Source organism: Gossypium hirsutum, chromosome D01 (genome assembly GCF_007990345.1).
Source record: "Gossypium hirsutum isolate 1008001.06 chromosome D01, Gossypium_hirsutum_v2.1, whole genome shotgun sequence".
In the NCBI taxonomy this organism is placed as follows: Eukaryota; Viridiplantae; Streptophyta; class Magnoliopsida; order Malvales; family Malvaceae; genus Gossypium; species Gossypium hirsutum.
Window position 1 is genome coordinate 13,840,065 of NC_053437.1, and position 21,297 is coordinate 13,861,361.

General features: G+C 36.2%; 1 protein-coding gene across 8 annotated transcripts; it reads right to left on the bottom strand.

Moving 5' to 3' along the window:
* Positions 1–13,678: 13,678 nt before the first annotated feature.
* Positions 13,679–16,338, bottom strand: LOC107921370 (serine/threonine protein phosphatase 2A 55 kDa regulatory subunit B beta isoform). Of its 8 annotated transcripts, none has more exons than XR_005909335.1 (5): positions 16,009–16,338; positions 15,083–15,168; positions 14,809–14,970; positions 14,600–14,714; positions 13,679–13,931 (listed from the first exon to the last, which is right to left on the bottom strand). XR_005909335.1 is itself a non-coding variant. In XM_041087097.1 (3 exons), the coding sequence occupies exons 1-3, from the start codon at positions 16,121–16,123 to the stop codon at positions 13,923–13,925; spliced, it is 228 nt and encodes a 75-aa protein (XP_040943031.1). In that variant the 5' UTR covers positions 16,124–16,316; the 3' UTR covers positions 13,679–13,922. The 8 variants fall into 8 exon arrangements, 2 of the variants coding, with proteins under 2 accessions (XP_040943031.1, XP_040943030.1); XR_005909334.1 differs by having other exon boundaries at positions 14,898–14,970; positions 16,009–16,316; XR_005909332.1 differs by having other exon boundaries at positions 14,898–15,001; positions 16,009–16,316.
* Between the last annotated feature and the right edge of the window lie 4,959 nt (positions 16,339–21,297).

The window sequence follows — 21,297 nt, forward strand, 5'->3', positions numbered from 1 at the left end:
TCCATGGAGGAATTTGCAAGACTTGATCCTAGCACATCCTGATGGAAAAAAGAAGGTTGATGTGTTTGCTTTGAGTATCTAAGGATTAGTGATTTTCCCTAGGGCACTGGGGCATGTTGACGAAGCTGTTTCAGATCTTTTTGATCAGTTGGGTAAAGGGGTCACACTTGTTTCCACGATTTTGGCTGAAACGTTTAGATCTTTGAATGCGTGTAGGCGAGCTGGTGAAGGCAAATTTATAGGTTGTGCGCAACTGTTGATAGCTTGGTTCCATAGTCATTTTTGGAAGGTTGACAAAGTTTCGTATCGGGTTTTCTCTGAGCATTACTGCCCGTTAAAGGAGATAGTGGCTACCCCCAGAAGGGACGATATATCAGAAGAAAGTTGGATAGCAATTCTAATAAATATTCAAGAGGATGATATGGAATGAGAGCTCCTTGGTTGATTCCTGATGGAATTCTCTACCGTTGTGGAAGCTTTGACTGGGTTCCATTGCTTGGGATTTTGGGAGCCGTCGGATATGCACCTTTGATGGTCCTAAGGTAATACAATTCAAGACAGTTTGTACCGGCAACGTATGGTTTAGCTCAATGTGATTTCTCGTATCGAGGAGATAATTACAAGAAAAAGGTGAAGAAAATTTCTTAGGCTTGGAATCAGGTTCACAGGATGAAAAGGCTAGCCGTGGGTTCAATGACAACTCCATAGTACAGTGAGTGGCGACTTAAAAAGATTAATGATAACATCCCGGAGTTAAACCTGGAGAGTGTTCGACCAATGGAAGAGTATCTACAAGTGATCCCATCAGAGTTGGAGATTATAAAACAAGATTTTGAAAAGAGGAATTTAGAGCTTGAAAAGAAAATAGAGCGGTTGGAAGAAGAGAAGATGCATTTGAGGCTAGACGTCGATGTCCAAAAATTAGAAGCTGAAAAATTAAAGAAGGGGAAGAATAAAGTAGAGAAGGATCTCGATAGCTTAAAGACGAACTACAAGAGGTTACGAGTATCAATGAGAACTGCCGGGCTGGGAAAGACTTCAGAGCAGTGGCGACAGGAGATCCAGGAAGAAAGAAGCAAATCTGATCGGTGGGAAAGAAAGTCCCGGGAGACTCAAGTTCAGAAAGAGACCTTAGAGCGGCAGGTGTTAGAAACCCAAAACTATCAAGCGGACTTGAAAGCTAGAAGAGCGAAACTCGAGAAATCACTTGCTGCGTATAGAAGTCGTAATTCTGTAATGGAATTAAGGACAAGTCTGTGCAAGATTGAAGAATTGAAAAAGAGGATAGAAGAATTGGAGTACACATTACAAGGTTGTAGGCAACGGATCGAATTCTTGGAAGGAAACGAAGAGCGTTGGAAGGAGCAACTTTATCATTTGCAGAATCAAATTTAGAACAAGGATTACATTATGGGCAGAGCTATTGCTCAGGTTCGGGAGGTAGCTGATCATTTGCAAACAATGGCGATTCAGGCTGATGTTTTAAGTGTAAAGTATGAACTAGAATTGGATCGGGGTCAGGAGTTAGCTTCATTGTTGAAAGAAGTTAGAGCTCTGGCATTAGGGCAAAGCGATATCTGTAATCCATTTTATGTAAAGAATTTTGTTTATCAATAAAGTTTTCTAAAAAGAAATTGAATCAGAATTGACGCTCCTTTTTGTATTCATTTCATGCATCTGCAATACATGTCATCATATGCATTTAAATATTATTAAAAGGGGTTTTAATTGGTTAAAATTGTGCTTCAGTTAATCTGGAAACCGAAAAAACTCATCAACCAAACACTGTTACGGTACCCGTGCAAAATCAGAAATTATGGATCAACGATTGGAAAAGTTGGAGCGACTTAAAAAGGAAATGCAAGATCAGTTACAGATATAAATGAAGGAACAATTGGAAAAAATTCAACAGGACATGACAGAAAAGATACTGGAGTATCAAAAAGACATGATGACCGAGCTAACGCAAATATTAAAATGATTAAATAAGGGGAAGGACCCTATGATCAATGATGATGAAGAAGACAAGACTGGACCCACCTATCCTCCAGGCTTTACGCCTCCGCATGCGCAGGTTTAGACTGAGGTGCCGTCGCGTAGATCCTCTGTTTCAATAAGGCTTCAGCGTTTTCAAGCGGATACTCCAATACTGATGAACTCCCAAGCTAGATCAGGTTCTAAACCCGGTGAAAACCCAGTTAATCTTACTATCTCGGACTTCGATTACGTAGCTGAAAAGGAAAAGAAAAGTAAGAATTACCAAAACAGTTTGAGGAGAAATGGAAATAGATTGAAGAGAAGTTTAAGGCGATAGAAAACATTGAAAGTTATCGTGGAATAGATGCAAAAGATCTGAGTCTGGTTCCGGATTTGGTAGTTCCTTACAAGTTTAAGATGCCGGAATTTGAGAAATATAGTGGGATCAGTTGCCCTGAAGCCTATATTACAATGTTCTGTAGGAGAATGACTGGGTACATTAACAATGATCAACTGTTAATACATTGTTTTTAGGATAGCCTTATTGGGGCGGCGTCTAAATGGTATAATCAGTTGACCCGGGACAAAATCAACACTTAGAGGGATTTGGCAAGGCTTTTATGAGACAATACAGTCAAGTATCTGAAATAATGCCTGAAAAAATTACTTTGCAGAACTTGGAAAAGAAATCAAACGAAAGTTTTAGACAGTATGCACAGAGGTGGAGAGAGATTACAGTTCAAGTTCAGCCACCACTTTGGAAAAAGAAATGACGATGCTTTTCATCAACACATTGAAGGTGTCGTTTATCACGCACATGTTAGGAAGTACCTCAAAGAGTTTCGCGGATATAATCATGAATGGCGAAATGATTGAACATGCTATTAAAAGTGGAAAAATAGATGGTGGGGAGAATAATCGAAGGTCAGCTTCAAAGAAAAGAGAAGGTGAAGTAAACAATGTGAAGCCCCAGGGAAGATGGTCGCTAATCAACAAGGCTCAACGAAACAAGAATCGAGAATGAGGCAAAATACTAAGAAGCCCCAGTTCACTCCCATTCCAATGACATATAAAGAGCTGTATCAGAAGTTATTTAATGCACATGTTGTTGCCCCTCGTTACCTAAGTCCTCTACAACCCCCGTATCCAAAATGGTATAACACGAACGCGCAATGTGATTACCATGCACAGATTTCAAGACACTCAATAGAAAATTGTACCGCTTTCAAGAAGGTTGTAGAAGGACTTATAAAATTGGGTGTTGTCAAATTTGATGACTCACCCAGCACAGAAGGTCCATTGCCCAATCATGATGATAAGGGAGTGAATATGTTGAGCGAAGGTACGGGGGAAGAAGTCAAGACTGACATCGCTTAAGTAAGAACTCCATTGAAACGGGTTTGGAGAGAAATGGCAAAAAGAGGGTTAGTTATTTCAGATTTGGAGGAAGGGTATGAGATGGAAAATTATTGTGAATTCCACCATAAAACAGGGCACGAAATCCAAGAATGTGAAAGATTCAGGGCTTTGGTTCAAAGCATGATGGACAACAAGGAGATGAGGTTCTATGAAGATGCGGAAGAAGGGAGGAGCATATGCGCGACAGAGTCAGGAACAGGGACCTCGAAAGTAAATCATCCTGTAGTCATTATCTCACGCCCTAAGAGTAACGAGGCTAGGGCTCAGGTAACACCAAAAATTGTAATCATGAAACCGTCAAGTTTCACATATAAGGATGACAAAATGGTCCCGTGGAATTACGGATGCAATGTGACAATTCCAGGAAAAAAAGTTGAGGGCAATATGGTAAAAGAATACCAAGAAAGGGGTTCCTATACACGTAATGGGAAACGTTATGACACTCGAGCAGAATTGCCAAGAGAAATGACTCTGAAGGTGGAACAGAGGAAAAGGAAGGCGGTGGAATTTGAGCCATTGGTAAATGAACCAATAAAAAAAGAGGAAGCAAAGGAGTTTTTGAAGTTTTTAAAGCACAGAGAATACAATGTTGTGGAGCAACTGCACAAACAACCGGCCCGTATTTCTGTATTAGCTTTGCTCCTAAGTTCGGAAGCACATCGAAATGCATTGATGAAAGTACTAAACGAAACATACGTGGCCGAGGACATCTCAGTCAATAAATTGGATCGCTTGGTCAACAATATAAGTGCTAACAATTTTATCTTCTTCAATGATTATGAAATACCGTCTGGAGGTAGGGGTTCTACTAAAGCTCTACACATTACTACCTGATGTCAGGGGGACACATTACTGGGGTTTTGATCGATAATGGATCTGCATTGAACGTATTACCTTTGTCTACCCTTAATCGATTACCTATGGATAGTTTACATATGAAACCCTGCCAGAATATAGTAAGGGCATTTGATGGAACAGAAAGAAGGGTCATAAGAAGAATTGAAATACCATTAAGAATTGGCCCAATTACTTATGAGGTGGACTTTTTAGTAATGGATATTAAGCCTTCCTACAATTGTTTATTGGGGAGACCGTGGATACACTCAACAGGGGCAGTGCCTTCATCGTTACATCAGAAGGTGAAGCTAATATCAGAGGGCCGATTGGTAACAATAAGTGCTGAGGAGGATATTATCGCGATGGTAACGGGTGATGCACCTTATGTAGAGACCAATGATGAGGCAGTGGAATGTTCTTTTCGGTCATTGGATTTTTTGAACGCAACATTTATTGCTGAAGGAAACAGAATCCCGGTACCGAAAATATCCAAGACTACTGAGATGGGTCTACAGTTGATGGTAGGAAGAGAAGCTTCGCCAGGAAAAGGGCTTGGAAAGTACCTTCAAGGAAGGGTTGAAGCACCCATGCTGAAGGGAAATTTTGATCGTCTTGGCTTAGGTTACAAGTCAGATATGAAACAAAGGAGGAAAGAAGTAGAAAAAAGGCAGGAGAGAAGAAGGGCACGTTTAAGCGGAGAGGGAGTCAAGTGGAAGCCTTTGACCTTCCCTCACATATCTAAATCCTTTGTGTCAGGTGGGTTTATTTACCCTGAGTGAGGGGTGTCCAGAAGGGAAGGCATTGAAGAGATGTTGGAAAAAGTTCATATTAATGCTATAGAGACAGTTGAAAGAAGGTCTTTACTGGAGATTGACTCTTACGAACCTAGGAGTGAGCTAAACAATTGGAAGTCTTTAGAGCTTATTCAGAGTAATGTTCAAAGCATTATTGTTGTTTTTAGCCTAAGAATGATAAGAAATCCTTTGTGAAGTAGGCTTAAGTCTGAATATCTTTATCCTAATAAAATACATCTTTGCATTCATTTCGAGCAATTATTCTTTTATTCTTTCCAAGCGAGTAAATATTTTCCATTTGATTAATTGTTTTCCAAATATTTTTTTCATTTATAACCTAATCATGCTAATAATTATTCATAAATTTATACTTTGTATATTCTTTGGTGTATCCCCATGAGTGATGTTGTTTCAAACACGGAGTCTCTTTTTGAGTAAGACATGTGTTTAGAAGGATCTCATGACTTTGAAAATGACGAAGACTATGGTGTATCTCCGGACTTGTTGAGAATGGTGGAGCAAGAGGATAAATAAATCCTACCTCATAATGAATCATTAGAAATTGTGAGCCTAGAGGAAGGAAAAGAGGTGAAAATCGGAATTGATATCACCGCAAAGACAAAATATAACCTCATTGAGTTACTCCGAGAGTTCAAAGATGTTTTCGCATGGTCCTACCAGGATATGCCAAGGCTAAATACTAGCATTGTGGTGCATCGTTTACCGATAAAAGAGGATTGCAAACTAGTTCAGCAAAAGCTTAGAAGAATGAGACCTGATATTGTGTTGAAAATAAAAGAGGAGGCCAAAAAGCAGTTCGATGCTAGGTTCTTACAGGAGGTTAAGTACTCAGAATGGGTAGCAAACATCGTCCCTGTTCCCAAAAAGGATGGAAAGGTACGAATGTGCATGGATTATAGGGACCTGAATAAGGCTAGTCCAAAAGACAATTTTCCGCTGCCGCACATTGACACTTTGGTAGATAACAAAGCTGCCTACTCATTATTTTCTTTCATGGACGGCTTTTCTGGATACAATTAAATAAAGATGCATCCTGAGGACATGAGAAAAACCACATTCATTACCCTATGGGGAACATTTTGTTACAAAGTAATGCCTTTTAGATTGAAGAATCCAGGAGCAACGTATCAAAGGGCAATGGTCACCCTGTTTCATGACATGATGTACAAAGAAATTGAGATCTATGTTGATGATATGATTGCAAGATCTAGAACTGAAGAGGATCACCTCCAAGTCTTGAGGAAATTGTTCTTAAGATTAAGAAAATTTCAGCTCAAGCTCAACCCAGCAAAATGCATATTTGGAGCCAGATCAGGAAAGTTGTTAGGCTTCATAGTCAGTAGGAAGGGAATTGAGATTGACCCGGATAAAGTTAAAGCAATACGAGATCTGCCCCCTCCAAGCACACAGAAAGAGGTCCGAGGTTTCCTAGGAAGGTTGAACTACATTGCTCGGTTCATTTCACAATTGACTGAGAAATGCGATCCAGTGTTTCGCCTTCTAAAGAAACATAATCTGGGGGAATAGGATGAGGAATGTAAGAAAGCTTTCGACAAGATAAAACAATACTTGGCTAATGCTCCAATACTATCACCGCCTAGTCCAGATAGGCCATTAGTATTGTATCTAATGGTGTTTGATAGTTCCATGGGATGCGTCTTGGGCCAACATGACGAAATAAGAAAGAAAGAAAGAGCAATATACTATCTCAGCAAGAAATTCACTGATTGTGAAATGAGGTACTCGTCCATTGAAAAGTTGTGTTGTACTTTAATTTGGACAACCCGAAGACTAAAGCAATACATGTTGTATCATACGACTTGGCTGATCTCAAAGTTTGATCCTTTAAAGTACATGATGGAATCAACTCCTTTAAATAGGAGAATGGCTTGATGGCAAATTCTGCTCTCTGAATTTGACATAGTATACGTAAGTCAGAAGGCTATAAAAGGAAGTGCAATAGCTGATTTTCTAGCCAGCAGAGCCTTGGAAGACTATGAGCCTTTGAACTTTGATTTTCCAAATTAGGACTTATTGTATGTGGAAAACACTGAAGAAAACCCTCGAATAGACCACATCTGGAAGTTAAATTTTGATGGAGCTTCAAATGCTATAGGTAACGGAATTGGGGCAGTCTTGGTATCCCCAAGTGGAGATCATTATCCTGTCGCTAGCAAGTTGGACTTCGATTGCACAAATAACATGACAGAATATGAAGCATGTATTATGGGTATTCGTGCGGCCATTGAACGTAAAATCAAAGTGCTTAAAGTGTATGGAGATTCCGCATCGGTGATATACCAACTCTAAGGAGAATGGGAAACCAGAGACCCTAAGTTGATCAGTTATAAAGAACTGGTTCTTGAATTGATTGACGAGTTTGACGACATCACTTTCTGTTATCTCCCACGAGAGGAAAACCAGATGGCTGACGTACTGGCTACTCTAGCCTCGATGATTAAGGTGAACAAGTTAGAAATCATGAAACCTATTCAGATGAGCATATATGAAGTTCCGGCTCATTGCTACAGTATTGAAGAAGAGGGAAAAGATGATCACCCTTGGTATCAGAGTATACTACAATATGTGAAAAATCGAAAATACCCTGATCAAGCGACAGAAAACGACAAGAGAACGCTGAGAAGAATAGTCATTGAGTATGTCTTAGATGGGGAAGTGTTGTACAAAAGAGGGAAAGATCAAGTGTTGTTAAGATGTGTAGATGCCATGGAGGCTAGGAAGATCCTGGAGGAAGTTCATGAGGGCATTTGCGGAACCCATGCAAATGGTTTTACAATGGCCAGACAGATCATGAGATTTGGATACTATTAGTCTACTATGGAAGGAGACTGCATTAGCTATGCCAAGAAGTGTCATAAATGTCAGATTTATGGAGATAAGATACATGTACCTCCCTCACCTCTGCACGCTATGACTGCTCCGTGGCCGTTCTTCATGTGGGGCATGGATGTTATTGGACCGATATCACCAAAGGCTTCGAATGGGCATTGTTTCATTTTTGTGGTCATTGATTACTTTACCAAATGGGTGGAAGCTGCTTCATATGCAAATGTCATGAAATCGGCAGTTAGTAAATTCTTGAAAAAAGAGATCATTTGTCAATATGGAATGCCTGGAAGAATCATATCCGACAATGCGTTGAATTTGAATAATAACACAATAGCGGAGGTTTGTAGTCAGTTCAAGATCAGTCGCCATAACTCGTCCCCATCTAGCCCAAAAATGAATGGTGCAGTGGAGGCGGCCAATAAGAATATTAAGAGAATTATGGGAAAAATGATGGAAACCTACAAGGATTAGCATGAAAAGCTATCATTTGCTCTCTTAGCTTACCGAACATCTGTTAGGACCTCTACTGGGGCAACACCCTTTTCTCTAGTTTATGGGATGGAAGCTGTTTTACCCATTGAAGTGGATATTCCTTCTCTTCGGGTATTAGCCGAATTGAAATTGGATGAGGCAGAATGGGTTCAGTCTAGATATGACTAGTTGAACTTAATAGAAGGGAAAAGGTTGAGAGCCATCCAACATGGTCATATGTATCAAAAACGGATGATGCGAGCCTATAACAAAAGGTTCATCCCAGAGAATTCCACGAAGGGGATCTGGTGTTGAAGAAAATTCTCTCTATACAAAAAGACTTTAGAGGAAAATGAATGCCAAATTGGGAGGGTCCTTATGTCGTAAAGAAGGCCTTTTCTGGTGGAGCTTTGTTTCTAAGTGAGATGGATGGAAAAAACTTGTTGAATCCTGTAAACTCAGACTCAGTCAAGAAATACTTCACTTGAAGGAGGGGGATCAAAGTGAAAACCCGCAAAGGGCGCTTTGATTCCTAAAAAAAAGTTGATGATGAAAAAGTAAAAATGGAGAGGCTAAGGGGAAAACCCGTAAAGGGCACTTTAGGCCAAAGGGGATTTGAGTTGAAAACCCGAAAAGTGCGGCTTAAATATTGATCAAAATAGGGCATGAAGTGATCAGAGCAACTCGTATCTTGATCAGATCGGGGCGTGTGCCAATCTTGCTATGCCTGAATCAACAGGAAAGGATAGGTGACGTCTTAGGGCATCAACAAAGCACTGAAGATCTCCTAAACACATGTCAAACTCAGAATGGCCTTTAGAAAGTTTTTACAGAGAAGTTCAAGCCGCGATATCTGGGGGACCCAATTCTCCTAATATTTATATTGAACTTGTTGATTCTTGGAATTTTTTTTCTTCTTTCTATTCCAAGATATACATTCCCAATCAATTTCTTTATTATCCTTATTTACTATTTGTGATAATTTATTCATTTTGAGCTATGCCCAGAACCAACTTTATTCTTATCCATTGTTATGACCATTTTTGTAAGCATGTTGTATTGGAATAATGATTAATGGACTAATAGAACTTTCACAAAGGAAGTTTTGAATATTACTTTGAAAAGTTTCTAAATAATATAGGAACCTGAAACAGGACTATTGTTTAGAACACACCAAATTTAAAGGTTGGAAATTTGAGAAGGAATGGTCTAAATTTGGACTTTCTCTTTGGATTTTGTTGTCAAATGCATTGATTGAACAAAATAACAAGATGTCATGTTAATGATAAAGCTTAAATAAACGAGTAAACAATGATCATCAGGCAATGGGAAGAGGTTACCTTGGAGAAGAGAGCCCTCATTGGCGCATGAGTCTTTGGTACTACACCCTGGGAATGGTGTGAGGGACCAGAAGGATTTACATCTTGTATCCTTGAATTGTGCTAGAAAAGGATTGAGGAAAAGCCATATATTTCTACCCTTAGATTACAGTGGGAGAGTGGTGGTACAAATTTTGAGGGCCCCAATTGATTAAACTTTAAGGTTTACAGTGGGGGCAATTTGACTAAGTGGTGCTTTGAAAGAAGTCGGTCAAACGAGAATGCGTTGTAGCACGTCGATGTTAATGCCTTGATAAATTTCGAGTAATGACAACCTAAGCGGAATCATTTTCGAAAAAAATAAAACTTTGCATTCATGCAAACACTATTCACATGTCTAGTTATGAGCATTTGATTCATTTTGATCATGCCATCCTAATCATTAGGCATAATTAGGTTCATTATACAGGCCATGTTCCCCAGAGAACAGATCTGGGAAATTACAGATCTTGTTTCCCTAAGCAATAGCGGAGCAAATCGAAGACGGCAAATCTCATCTTCAAGTGTAAGGAAGCAGATTGAAGCCAGAAATCTTATCTCTCTGAGATTACAGCAGAGCAGATTGAAGCTAGTAATCCTATCTCCCTGAGATTACTGTGGAGCGGATTAAAATAAAGGATCTTATCTCTCTGAAGTTACAGTAGAATAGATCGCATCAGATTGAAGCCAGAAATCTTATCTCTTTGAGATTACAGTGAAGCAGATTGAAGCTAGTAATCCTATCTCCCTGAGATTACAGTGGAGTAGATTAAAATAAAGGATCTTATCTCTCTGAAGTTACAGTAGAGTAGATCGCATCAGATTGAAGCCAGAAATCTTATCTCTCTGAGATTACAGCGAAGCAGATTGAAGCTAGTGATCCTATCTCCCTGAGATTACAGTGGAGCGGATTAAGAGACCGATCTTATCTCTCTGAAGTTGCAGTAGAGCAGATCGCATCAAGTCTTGCCAACCGGAGATAGCAAATGGTATTCTTTTAGAAGTTACAAGCTACGAATCCTATCTCCCTGACATTGCGGTGGAGTGGATCCAGGCACCAATTCCTATACCTCTAAAGATGCAGTAGGTTGGAATGAAACTACCAAGTTCCAGCTCGACCGGACAAATTGGCCATTCTTAGTCTTTACTTCATTCATGTTACATGACAATGAGCAAAGAGGGTCAGCTGTAATAAGCCCAATTTGCCCGGGCCCAAAATCACAAACAAAATTAAACTAAATAAAAAATTATTAAAAGTTCAAAAATAGCACAGTCCATTTCTTTACAACAACAGGGCCAAATTCGAGTAGGCCCAACTAGCCTAAAATTTCAAGACACCCTAAGCCCAGACACTACAAACCCAATTTAGCCCGGATACCCCTGGCCCAAATCACCTAAGCCCTAAAGACCAAAATCAGAAAACCCTAGCCTTCAGCAGCATTGGCTCCCAGCGCCGCAGCGGCCAAGCCTTCCCCCGCGCATGCTGTGCTACCACGCGCATGTGCGTCTCCTAGCTGGCCTCCGTACATGCCACGTTCAGCCCCCGTACGATCGCACCTGCAAACAGAATGAAAACAACACAGCAAAGAGGAACCAATGGGGGGTTTTCTATTTTATTTTTTATTTCAATTGTATTCGATTATTTTCGGCTTCTTGGTCAAAAAAAGAGAATATAAGAACCGAAAGAATTATTGTACTGCTACTTACGCAAAAAAATACAAAGAAATCAAAATTCAAAAAAGAGGTGATTTTCTGGGTTTTCATTTCTTTTTACTTTGCTGGTTATTTGATTTTTTTCTTGGCTTTTCTGTTTCTAGTTTGCATGTTCATCAATCGTTGTTTAAGAGAAATATTAGAAAAAGGAGTAAGGGACATACCTGGTAGGACGGTCTTGGCCCTCTCTTCGTCGTCATCGGAATACGGGCTAGGATCGGAGATGGTTCGGATACTCAGTAAACAGAGTGGCGCAGATTTTTTTTTCTTTTCTTTCGTTTTTAGCCTAGGTTTGTTTCAGCAATGGTGATAGGTTTAGTTTAGGGTTTATTTTAGTTTAAAAGAAGGGTCATCAAAACACCGTCGTTTAGAGTCAATCCAATGACTCCGAAACAGCACCGTTCTGAATACCCGATCCAACGGTGACCCGGTCCAGGAAGGATCCGCGCTTCATAGGTCGTTTGGTTTGTTTATTCAACAAGTCCCTCTGCGTTTACTGCAATTGTAATTTGATTTCTTTAATTATTTGTAATTGGTACCATATATTTGTTTATGTGTTCATTTAGGTCCAGATTTGAACAGTACCGTTTTGTGGATGATTGAGACTATTTCGATACTTGTGTTTAATTGCCTGATTAGTCCCTTAATTCTAAAATAGATTTCAATTTAATACAAATCAAACTTTCTTTTTCAACTTCAACAAAAAAAAAATTTAAAATTAGAATCAGTTTGACTTTCATTTATTATAAAATTTAACATATGTTTTGATATTTAATTTTTAATAATATTTTAAATTCATTGTTGCCATAGTTTTAAAATTTATTAAATTATTATTTTGATTTATTATTAATACTTTCAAATTCATTATACACTATTAGTTGGAACTTGTTATATTTATTTATTTAATTTCGTTTTTTGTATGTTCAAATTCTATTTAAACTCTATTTTTTGATGTTTTATTATAATTATTGTATCATTCTTAAATTGTTTTATCATATTTAAATTCATATTCAAAAAATATTTTTAAGCAAATTAATTCTCATTTTAATCTATTTTTTTAACATTATTTGGATATTTAGCTTAATATTGTTTTCAAACTTTTATTAGCACAATTTTTAGAAAATAATACACCAATCCTTTCAAATTATTATTTTGAAAATATTAAGTTTACTAAACATTATTTCAAAATTTCTATTGTATACTTTATTTTCAAATTTAATACTATAATTGGTTCCATAGTTTTTAATATATCTATTAGCTACTTTATCTCTTTAAATGAAGTATTTTAGAATAACTTAAATCTTATTTTCATTACAAAATTATATGATTCTTTTGTATATATATATAATTTATATGCAAACATTTTTAGTATTCATATATATATATACGAAAACGTGGTATTAACTTTGAACCTTTTTCTTTTACGTAGTTTTAAACATAAACATTTAGTCGTTTAAACACTTTTTATTTTATTGAATTTATTGGTCGCATATTTATTAGTATTTAAGTTTGTATGATGTGGTTAAATTCAATGTTGGTATTTGCATAACACTTAATTGTTTTTAGTTTAAACGTAGATTGTATTTTTTCTTTTACGTCATATGTATTGTTATCCAATCATGTTCTTTTTGCGAGAATTGCATTCCATTAAAATATTATAATCGTTTCATTTCAAAATTCAAAAAAGGGTTTGGCGTTAAAATGTTAAATCCTAACTTACTGAATGTGACATTTTATTATCTCATTTTTAAAATAAAGGTAATATTTGGTGTTTAAAAATTTTAAAAAAATTAAACCCTAACTTACTAAATTTTGATTTCTCGAATGATCTAAATAACCAAATATCCTTCTCAAAATGTATGAATTTTTTTTAAAAATTTAAAAAAGACGAATCTAACTTCGAAGATTGAATCATTGCACTTTAACTCACTGAATGTGACAATTCATTTCTTTAAAGTGGGTAAGTATTATTTTCCAATTCGATTATTAATTTTCTTTTCAAATAATCGTATTCTAAATTTATTTTAAATTCTCGATACTAAGACATTAAACAATTGATTCGATACCAATTTTAGGCGTCACGAGGGTGCTAACCATTTCTCGTGCGTAAACGACTCCCGAACTTGTTTTCTCAAATTCGTAGACCAAAATCATTTTAATGGTGAACCGATCACAACTTAATTAAAGATCGGTGGCGACTCCCATTTCTATTTTTAAAATCAATACCCATTTTCAAACTTACAAAAAAAATAGTTTCGACAAATTTTATAGTGAATCGATATTTTTCACCGCGTTTATCTTTTCTGAAGCATGTGATATATTCATCATCCCATATAAAAACATAGATAAATAGTTGAAAGATCATAAAAGTTATATGAAGGGGGAAAGTATATCTTTTGCCGATGATAGAGATTGAATCAATTCATCTACTTGCCGTGCAAACATGCAAACTACATCTGCTACATTCCTGGTTATCCAATCTTCATGTAACCTGCAGAATTGGGAAAATAATTATAGTGCATTAAAACAAAAATTGATATTGACAAGTTAAATATGAATGGGAAATAACATGAATGCAAAAATTAATACTCGAGGAAATTGACAACTTAGCTATCTCAACCATGAAAATGAATTAGATATTGAATAAGAGAGATTACAGCAATGAAACCACTGAATTCTTCCAGGTGTCCAAATGAATTTTTTTTACTGAATCTTGCAAAAGCTGACAATCCAATTCTAACAGCAATTTCTGTTCTATCCTTCAAGCATGTGAGTTTTATAAGTGCCAAGTCAGGCATATTACTCATTTATAACTATCATTCAAGAGTATCAATGTGCTTTGGCTTTGCGTTTCTTTCTTGTTTCAATTTCCTAGTTTACATGTGTATGTGCCACTGGACTTGTTAAGTGAAGAATGAGAACCAAATTTTTGTTAAGTACTACTATAATAACTGTTGTATCATATCAAAGGGTTGATTGTTTATTATTCCTAATATGTATAGTAACAAATCAAAATACTAAGAAGCAATTAGCTATTTGCCCATATTGACATAAGAACATTACAATAGCTACTCATCCAATTTATGATTTGAGACCAAGGCTAAATTCTTATGCGGTCATACATCATCTTATGGGCTTACCACATATCCATGTACGTACCTTGCATGAAATAGCCTTCAAAATAAGGACATTAATGAAATCCACAACATAGAAACAGTGTTCTTCAGAGCCATATGAATGGGTATAGCATAAATGCTTGACGATGGACTAGGATCTAATACATTAATACCAACGACATATTTTTAGTGATATATAATGAACCAAAATTGATATTGTGTGAAAAAATCAAAGATAATGCACATACATACCATCTGAACACTGGAGCAACACAGTGAGTGAAACAAACAACACAGCTTCAGAAATATAAAAGAAAAGAAGGAAACAGTCAGCAACATACATCTTGAGTGTCTGTCCTTTCAAACAAAACCACCCGACCTCCTCGATCTCTGGTAGCAAGGTGATCTCCAGTTCTATTAAATTCAATAGCGGAGATGATATTAACTGAAAAAAAAAAAGCGCCATGTAATGAAGCGAGCAGAGGAATCAGAAATGCAGGACAAGCAAGTACCAAGTACATCATACCTGTAACTGTTTACTTCACACAAGCAGAATCACCAAGCAAAGAGCATCAGGGAGAATTATATCACCAAATATCAATTTAATCCCTCCTAGCATTGTGAACGATGAAAGGAAGGTGTCATAAAGAGCAAACTTAATAACAGCGCAGCTGAAAATGCTTCACACAAAGAAACTATATGTTTCCCACAGGACAAAAACGATAGTAATTCATGGACCTAGTCACTTGCATGGAAAGATTCTAAGTCGGACAATTTGATTAGTTCACTTGGACCTTTTTCCATTTTCTACAACTCCTCCGAAATGAGAGACATGATGCAATAAACGCTAGTATACTTTGACAATGACCATGTTAGTCCAGAAATCACAACCTAAAGTCAAGTGCATCAATCATGCAAGCAAACTCAGTCACTTACCACCAAAGGCTTGTTAAATACCTTTTTTTCCCTTTCTTTTTTTGTGCACCAAACTCCAAGACCCTAGTAATTAGAACAACTTATGGAAAACAACGGCCAAGCATATATGAAATAACATTATATTGATTAACTAATTCAATCATTTAGTCAATAACAACTAACCTCAGCTGAAACTCAATGAACAAAAAAAAAAACACCTCAGCAGAAACTCAAGCAATAATTATAAAACAGGAACAAATTGATAAACCACAACTTACACACCGTTGTTTCATATCACACTTTGAAACAGTTGTGAAGCTAGACCTAGATCCTAACATTATAATGCAATCCAGCCGAATGTTATATCAAATTGAAGTCACGTATTACCAATATAAACAATCGAGAAAATAAATAACAATGAGGAAAAAACGGCTAAATAATAAAACTTGTAGCTATTTGGATTAAAAAAATGAAACTCTAAAATCAATAATGAATAGCTCTAAGAGAAACCGAATCGAATAAATCCAAATATTGTACCATCATGTATTTCCTCTCCGGCAGTTCGCTCTCCGAACACCTGCGAGAATTTCCACTCCAGCGGTTGTGGCCCTCCCACTGGAGCCACGGCTGCTTCAGCGCCGCCGTTGTTCATCGTTGTCTCAAAAAAAAAAAAACTTTATCTGCTTTAGTAGTTTGGAAATATTTTGTGGTTTTTCCCCGCAAATACCGAACAGAACATAAGTCTTTTTTGACAAAGAGAAAGCACAAAAGGAATTCCAAAAACCTTATCTGCTTTAGTAGCGGAGATCCTTTTGGAGATTTCAGGCGGGAAAATTTGGGGAAAACAGTGCCATTTTTTTTTAAAGTAAAATGATTTTTGCCACATTTTGAACAAAATAATATCATTTTACTCTGCTAAAAATATTTTATTTGGCTACTAAAAATTATTAATTATGTGATTTTATAAAATATTTATTATTAATATTTTTTATAAATTGGATTTTTATAAAAAAAACTAAGTATTCTCAAAATAAATACCATATATTTTAATAAAATTTCATCATTTAACAAATATCAACTAAACCTTAAATTCTAAACCATTTAATATATATAAAGTTTATCTATTATCTCTTAAATAATTTAAATTATAATCATAATTTTAATATATTAAAATTAATATTATATCTTTTACAATTATATAAGAAATTATTTAATATATAAATTAAAAAAATAATAATTAATTTAAATCTTAAACCCCTAAACCCTGAATCATAAAACATAAACCTTAACCCCTAAACCTTAAATCCCAACTCTTAAACAATAAACCATAAACCGTAATCCCTAAACCCATAATCCATAAACTTTAAAATAGTAACTCTTAAACTTTAAACCCTACACCATATACCTTAAACCATAAACCCTAAACTATAATCATAATTAATTCAATATTTTAAAATTAATACTATCTCTTTTACAATTATATAACAACATATTTAAAATATAAATTAAAAAAACTAATTAATCAAAACCCAAAACCCTAACTCAACCCCTAAATCCTTAAACCCTAAACCCCTAACTCTTAACCCCATAATGTCTAACCCCTAAACTCCTAATGCCTAAATCTTAAATCCCAACCCTTAAATCATAATCCCTAAATCCATACTCTCTAAACCTTAAAATAGTAACTCCTAAACCGGCCTTAAATCTTAAATTAATCATATACCTTAAACCAAAAACCTAAACTATAGTGATAATTAATTCAATATTTTAAAATTAATACTATCTCTTTTACGATTATATAAGAAATTTTTTAATAAATAAATTAAAAAACAATCAGTAATCATGTACCCAAAAAACTTTAAAATTATTTTAAATAATAGTATTTTAATTTTTCCATGTGTTTTATTTCAAATTATTTCTACGTGTCATTATTTTTTTTGAAGATTTTAAATATTCAGTTAGAAATAAATTGAATATTTAAATAATTAATATAAATAAACCAATTAAGATAAAATGCTTTTCGCGGCGCTTTTTCAAATACGTCGCTAAATCTGAGCATTAACAGTGCTTTTTTAGAAATGCCGCTAAAGCCCCTAGCATTAGCGACGCTTTTACAAAAATGCCGCTAAAGCCCCTATAATTAGCGACGCTTTTTCAAAAACGCTGCTAAAGCCCCTAGCATTAGTGGCGCTCTTTCAAAAATGCCGCTAAAGCCCCTATCATTAGCGGCGCTTTTTCAAAAATGCCGCCAAAAGCCCTGAGCATTAGCGACGCTTTTTTAAAAACGCCGATAAAGCCCCGAAATGTCAGAAAACGACGCCGTTGTGCTTAGGTTTTTTGTGACGTTTTTCAGAAAAACGCCGCTAATGCTCAATCTTTAGTGTCGATTTCCATAAAGCGCCGCTAATGCTCAATTTTTACTGGTTTTTTTGTCCAAACGCCGCTAAAAGTGCCCCTAAGAGCTTGTTTTTGTGTAGTGTATGTGAAGAAGGAAAGTGATGAAACACAGCTCATTATCTCCTTGTATGTGGATGACCTGCTGGTGACAGGAGAAAACAAGGCTATGCTGACTGACTTTAAAAGAAAAATGCAAAGTACGTTTGAAATGTCATATTTGGGAGAAATGTCCTACTTTCTTGGCATGGAAGTGTCCTAGACTCAGCAATGAATTTTCTTGAGTCAAAAGGCATTTGCCTTGAAGATTCTGAACAAGTTCTCTATGCAAAATTGCAAGGCAACTAGCACTCCAGTTGCTGTTGGAGAAAAATTATCAAGCCATGGTGATTTCGAGAAGGTGTCTGAGACAACCTATAGAAGCTTAGTGGGATGCCTGTTGTATTTGATAGCCACAAGACCAGACATAATGTATGTTGTTAGTCTCCTATCCAGGTTCATGCATTGCTACAATGTAAACCATTTTCAAGCTGCAAAGAGAGTTCTAAGGTACATTAAAGGCACTCAAAGCTTTGGGATGAGATTTACCAAGGTTGATAGCATGAAACTGCTTAGTTTTTCTGATAGTGACTGGGCTGGATCAATTAACGACATGAAAAGCACCTCGGAGTATCTGTTTACCCTTGGTTTAGCCATTTTTTGTTGGAGCTAAAAAAAGTAAACTTTTGTTGCCCAATCAACAGCTAAGGCAAAGTATGTAGCAGCTGCTAGAGCTGTTAACCAAGCAATTTGGTTAAGAAAGATCATGGCTGACCTGAATTTACACCAAAAGGAAGCAACAAAGATTAAATGTGACAACCAATCTGCTGTTGCAATTGCAAAGAATTCAGTGTTTCATGGGAAGACAAAACATTTTAAGGTCAAGTTTCATTTTGTTAGGGAAATGGAACAATCTCAAAAAGTTAAACTGATTCATTGTAGTTCTGAAGATCAGCTTGTTGATATCTTGACAAAGCCTCTTTGTGTGTTAAGATTCAATGATTTGAGAGCCAAATTGGGAGTTTGCAGCATGCAAGCCAAGGAAAAGTGTTGAAGTTGGCTTACATGCAAAACATGAAGTAGACCAAGTTGCCCAAGCCATGCAAGTTGCTGCTGAAGATCATGCTTACGTTTTGTTACTTGAAATGAATGTTTTGTTACTTAGTTAAATATGAACTAAGTTGTTAGTATACAAGATGTAATTAGGTGTTGATGGATTGATAAATCAATTTTACCAAGTGTACAAGTTATGTTTATCAATTTTCTATGCAACTTAGTGGAGTTAGGTACATGTTTATGTAATTTCACATCTTTTGACCAGCTGAAATGCTTGGTATATATGTAAGGGATTTGTGCCTTTATTCATTGTAATGAAATCTTTCAAACTTCTTCATTCTTGGTTTCAATTAAGCAATTCTTTTGTTCACAAAACTCAAGCCGATTTTCTTATTTGATCAGCAAGATATTTAAGCTTGTTGCTTAAGTTTCTGTCAAAGTTTCACATTCTGATTTCTTAGTTCCAACACTAATGTAGTTCTCATTATCTTCGATCAAATCATTCGATTGCGCTTCGCCATTAAATACATTCATAGCAACCATTCCTGCACATAGTGTAAAGATTTCTTTCAATTATCCAAAAAACAAAAAAAAAATTCGAACAGATTGTGAAAATTTTTATAGCAAATTTGCTTACTAGGAGATGGATGAATATGATCAAATTTTGCAGCTACTTTATCAACTTTTATTCTAAAAGCAATGAAAGCATCCGTTTGTTTGCTCAATGTATGAGCTTCATCCATCACTTCTTTCACTTTAGACCTATAAAACTTGTCAACTTTATTCAACTCATTATCAATCCTTCTAAAGAATTGCTGCTCACATTCCTCTCCTTCTTCTGCAGCCATTAGAAAGGTTGTCTCATACTTGCCAGACCCTTTTCTTCCATTGCAAAATTCACAAGAATGGGTTGGTTTTCAGTGTCTTCACCATTGAAAGAGTTTAGACGTTGATTTTGTCTCTATATTAAACCACTAAATGCTCTATAAAGCAGGGATTTAAATAGCGGTCCGTTACCGAAATAGCGGCCGTTATATAGCGGTAGCGGCGCCGTCCGAAACCGCTACTGCCGAAACCCGCTATACCCACAATACATAATAAGTAGTGTTAAATTCACGACCGCGATACCCGCAATGACCGCAATAGCATCCGTTATGTCTGCAACCGCGATAAACGCAATGTAACCGAAAACGCGACCGCGACCGCAATTTAAATCCCTGCTATAAAGAGTTAAGGCTCGTGGAAGAGGAGGTGGAGTATCAGGTTGGGTGGTCTTTTGCTTCCAATGTTGGATTTGCTTCAAAAGGATCTTCAAACAAGCGTAATCCATGTAAGCTGCCTGCCATTCAGGCACCATTTGAGAAGCAAATTCCTTGCCAAACTTCATCTCCCGACAATGGCCACTAAAGCAGATATGGATGAGAAAGATGGAACAGATAGTAATTTGGGGTGAAGCAAAGGAAAGGCAAGGACTCAAGTATAAAAAGGAATGAGGATTACTCCTTTTGACATTCCAAGTTGATGTCTAAGTGAGGAATCAAATATAAAACAGACCTTCCAGCCTGTTTCTTTGTGACATTAGTATATGTTGATTAAGTGTCTTAATCCCCTTCTTTTCATAATATAATAATTCTATTGCCTAAATTAGGGGGGAATAAAGCAAACCCACTACCCCACCTTTAGATTTGAAATATAGTAATAGGATAGCCATCTTTAGTTGAATTCTAGCATCTGTGTGGTAGTTTAAACTAATGGTATCTGAATCAAGGATGGGTCCGTCCGTACATCCTTTTCAACCTCCTGCTGACTGACCCACAAGAAGTTATAGTTGCATTTGCTGATCCCCCAACATCATAAGAAACCCAAACCAGCATGTCAAAAGGAAAGCAAACCAATAGCTGCACGCATCACTTATCCTATTAAAAAAGTGAACAAGGCTCTAAGGGCTACATTATCCCAATTCAAATCAATGTTTTTGAAACCAAATCAGTAGACTATCGATTTTTAGTTCGATTAGTCCAGATGATTTAAAACACATAAATTATTTTAAAAAACTATAAAAATTGCTTCAACCACTCGTTCAACTACTTTTTAACCCGAATTAACAGATTTTTACCAGTTCACAAGTCACCAATTTTTTACCTTTGATTGAACCAATCTGACCGATTAGTTTAAACAATCCTGGTTCAAATATGAGAGACTTCGGCTCAAAAAATTTGAAATTAGACAAAGATAAGGCCATTAAACTATGGGTATATTACATAAAAATATGTAATAAGATATTTATGTTTGAAATTTTAACGGAAGGAAAAATTAAGGGTAGTAAAATATGTCTAT

Excerpts from the sequence above, each read along its gene's own strand:
- LOC107921370 (XM_041087096.1), bottom strand. The coding sequence starts at position 16,123 with ATGAACAACGGCGGCGCTGAAGCAGCCGTGGCTCCAGTGGGAGGGCCA. Across the intron at positions 15,002-16,008 it reads CGGAGAGGAAATACATGATG|TTAATATCATCTCCGCTATT; the intron begins GTACAATATTTG and ends TTTTTTTTTCAG. Across the intron at positions 14,715-14,897 it reads AAAGGACAGACACTCAAGAT|ATCCTAGTCCATCGTCAAGC; the intron begins GTATGTTGCTGA and ends TTAATGTATTAG.